Source organism: Notothenia coriiceps, unplaced genomic scaffold (assembly GCF_000735185.1).
Source record: "Notothenia coriiceps isolate Sejong01 unplaced genomic scaffold, NC01 NC01_scaffold00029888, whole genome shotgun sequence".
Lineage (NCBI taxonomy): Eukaryota > Metazoa > Chordata > Actinopteri > Perciformes > Nototheniidae > Notothenia > Notothenia coriiceps.
In genome coordinates, this window is record NW_011362589.1 from 1 (window position 1) to 3,885 (window position 3,885).

The following is a 3,885-nucleotide window of genomic DNA, read 5'->3' on the forward strand; positions in this document are numbered from 1 at the left end:
CATCCGACGGGAGGAAATTCAGCAGCTCTCACTACCGATTTGTAATCCTAATTTAATCATCATCTTCACCACGATCATGTATGTTTATGTTCGCCGAATTGACATGAAAGCACTGACATATATGAATATACTGTAGTCAACTTCATTAAAACGTTATTAACGTGCCTAAACTCAGTAATTCACCATTTCTACGCATGACAACACACTTTGTCCGTGTTTGGCTCTCTCGCCGCAGAGTGAAGCGTTCCCGCATTGACGTCACTTCCGGCTTCCCCCAAAACCTCAAAATGAGTCGAAGGAATTTTCCCGCGATGTTCGAAATTATTGATATTTATCGGAACGGTATCGCTTTTTCTTTTTTAAACTGACGGTTCGAGATTACTAGTAGCCCACTATTTCATTGCACAACAGTTGTTGGGTTCGTGTCACAGGCACTTTAAGCTTATGTATTCAGTCATTATTCAATGGTATACTAAAATCCATGTGAAAAAAATTGCTTCTCACTGTTCTCAGGTCAAATATTTATATGTGATTAAAAATGCGATTAATTTCGATTAATTAATTACAAAGCCTCTAATTAATTCGATTAATTTTTTTAATCGAGTCCCGGCCCTAATTTAAACACTTTGTAAGTATATATTTCTACATAAACTACACTCAAATATACCTTTAATTGTCAGATAAGGATAGTCAAACATTATATAATTACTTTTCAGTGCTCGGAAGGGCCCAAAATAAACAAAGCGATGTTTGAACAGCTGGTTACTGAAGTGTGTCAGGTGAGGATACAGCGCCGGGTTGATCGGGGACTCGTACCTTGAGCAGAAAGACCTTGGACCCGTGAGCTCTGAGGTTCATGTGCTGCCAGGATAGGTATTCATTAACACGAGCACGCTGCTGCAGGTCAGCTGGGTACCAGTGATCTGCCAATGACGACGAGTGTTTCTGCAGCATGTACTTCAGGATCGCCACGCTGCAACACAGACAGCATGGAGAAAAAAGGGGAACCAAGGAATGTTTTAAAATAGTGAAAGTGTTTCACCTCATTGCTTTTGATCTGCACTGGAAATGTAATCAAAAGGCCAGGTAACAGTAATGTTATCTCAATTTCAAAAACTAGGAAATTGTCACAGGAACTCTAAATATTGACATTAGTAGAACTTTTTTAAAGTTTACACTAAATAATCTCTTTAATTACGTTCAACAGCCAGGTTGACGGTGCAGACCTTCCTTCGTCCATTATTTCCACTTCTGGAGATTTTAAGGTAATGATTAGATAAAGCTAAAGTATTAGAAATAATATTTTAACATCACAAACTCAACGAAACACATCTTTAAACCATCATAACTTACTTGCAGGTGTCTTAATATGAAAAGATGGATCAAACGTGGCCATTAATACTGGCTTTGAAAACAAATTGGTATCTAAAAGGAAGTCAACCATTAAACCAAGTCTTTGTTATACCTTTCCGTCAGAACGAAGCTTCCATCCTTCATGACGGGAACCTTCCTCATGACATTGATCTTTCCAAATTCCTCGCTGTACTGTTGCCCTGAGAGAAACACACACAAATCAGAATCACAGATGTGTTTGAATAAAGACAACATTTCAACCAAAAATATAAAAAGTATACATGAATTAATGGGTTCTTCCACCATTTGGCGAAGAAGGGTAAAATTAAAAACATGAAAAAAAGATGGTGTTTTTTTTAACCCTCCCAACAGCTCTGCCCTTCTTTTTTTTTTTTTTTTCTGTCACGTCTCTGTTATACTCGATCACCTCAGGGACGGAGGAATGTTTTGTCTGGATGCTTTGACCTTTGGCCCTCTACATCCCGCTCTCTGTTTGCCTGCAAAGATTGAAGTCTGCCGATAGGTCTGGGTGAGATGTAGCAATGTAAACTAATAGGAGTTTTCTTTTTATGTTAGTGCTTACAGATCAAGTTCAAGGCCTGCGTGCGGGGTGCTCAACTCCCAACATCAAAAAGTGTTAGAGTAAAAAAACACAAAGAGAAAGAAAAGGCTACAAAAACACGACAATGTTCCTTTATCTAAGTCAAGCCATTAAACTCTGCAAACTCAATATAGGGGAACTTTGTGCATATTAACAAATCATATAATAAACTATTTTAAGTCAGAGCTAGAAACTACTTGAACACAAATAAAGTGGAAGTGCATGCAATCAAAAAGTCTCGTCCCTGTATCTTCTGTAGCAATGTAAACTAATAGGAGTTTTCTTTTTATGTTAGTGCTTACAGATCAAGTTCAAGGCCTGCGTGCGGGGTGCTCAACTCCCAACATCAAAAAGTGTTAGAGTAAAAAAACACAAAGAGAAAGAAAAGGCTACAAAAACACGACAATAACTAACCTTGTTGCCGTTTACTTCGTAAGTCTAAGCCAGTTAAAACTCTAGTCAAACTCAACTATAGGGAAAACTTTAGTGCCATATTAACAAATCATATAATAAACTATTTTAAGTCAGAGCTAGAAACTACTTGAACACAAATAAAGTGGAAGTGCATGCAATCAAAAAGTCTCGTCCCTGTCTCTTCTGTGAGATTACCTGCAGAGAGTTCCACCAACTTAAACTCAAAGGGAATCCCGATAGCTTTGGCCAACAGGAAGACGGAACGGCAGGGCTGGGAGTGCAGGTCGAGGTAGAGCTCCATCCTGTCAGAGTCTGAGGCTGCTGTGAGTTCAGCCCTCTCCCACCTCGCCTGTTATCCTCCGTCCGACAGGAACTCCGCCTCTCCTCGCTGTGAGGCTCGTTGATTTTTAAACGGTGGCGACAGTTCAAAGTAAGCAGGCCGTCGTGGTTGAGCGGTCCGACCTTTGGCCTCCGCTTTGCTCAACATTTTGTAAACATTGTGGAGATTATCACATTTGTATCTGCTCGCCGTTCCCCTAGTCTGTAAATAATTGTCCTCTTTGTAATGAGTTTACAGCAAATCATATGGATAAAAGATAAAGATACAAATATGTTATTGTCATTTGATGAGGCTGGCTTTGGCTTAGGTAAGGGAAAGAGATCTAGGGCTGAAGGAATCGTAAAGTTGACTTTAATTAAATGTATTATGTCAACAAATTTCACTCAACTGAATTAGGTTAGTTGAAAGTAATAATATCAAGTTGAACCTGTAATATTTTTTATTTAACTTAATATGATTGCTTTCAACTAACCTAATACAATTATGTGAAATCTGTTGACATAATACATTTATTTAAAGTCAACGTTTTAATTTTTAAATAAGAATTTCAAATCAGAGGGTTGGTATGTTTGTGAAATCCAATTATGGCATTTTATTTTTGCATTGTGCAAAGTGATTTCGTATGTTTTTTGAGTAGAAATCTTGCTGAAACAGATGTTAGCTACGAGAGGCAGGGGAAAATATATTGTTTTCTTGTTGCAGTCATTTTGTAATCCCTTTAAATGGAAGAGGATTAGTTCAAATCCGTGTATCTACCGTCCAATTGTTTTTCTTTATTAAACACGTAAACGGGAGAGCGTTTGAGAGGCCTTTTTGCTTTTTGCTTTTTACATTACTAAATGGTCTAATGGTCATTGGAGCGAGGGGCGGGGCGAAACTCACGGAAGTGATTTCAAAACAAAAGCGGTGATAATATTATTATAAACAAAGGGAAACAAGGTAAATTTAGCGATCACAACGAAAACGGCCAAGACACATATTGAGCCCAGAAAATGAATGTTACTAACGGCTGTAAATATAATAAGCCTATGTCTAAAATTGTTAGGAGATTAGGAGATTTAAACTACACAGCGATTCTGCACTGCGGTCACTCAGCCGTCTCTCGAGTTTGTTTTTTCAAATCAGCTGCTCTTCATTCCTGCTATATTTGACGAGTGATACAAATATGTTTTACCAC

At 38.2% G+C, this 3,885-nt stretch overlaps 1 protein-coding gene across 1 annotated transcript; it reads right to left on the minus strand.

The window, feature by feature from the left end:
- Window positions 1-789: 789 nt before the first annotated feature.
- LOC104959097 (glutathione S-transferase theta-1-like) lies at window positions 790-2,738 on the minus strand (the record flags this gene model as incomplete). The annotated part of the gene is made up of 3 exons (XM_010786949.1): window positions 2,564-2,738; window positions 1,466-1,553; window positions 790-973 (listed from the first exon to the last, which is right to left on the minus strand). Coding segments are annotated over exons 1-3 (378 nt in total), but the record flags the coding sequence as incomplete, so codon positions are not given.
- Window positions 2,739-3,885: the final 1,147 nt, after the last annotated feature.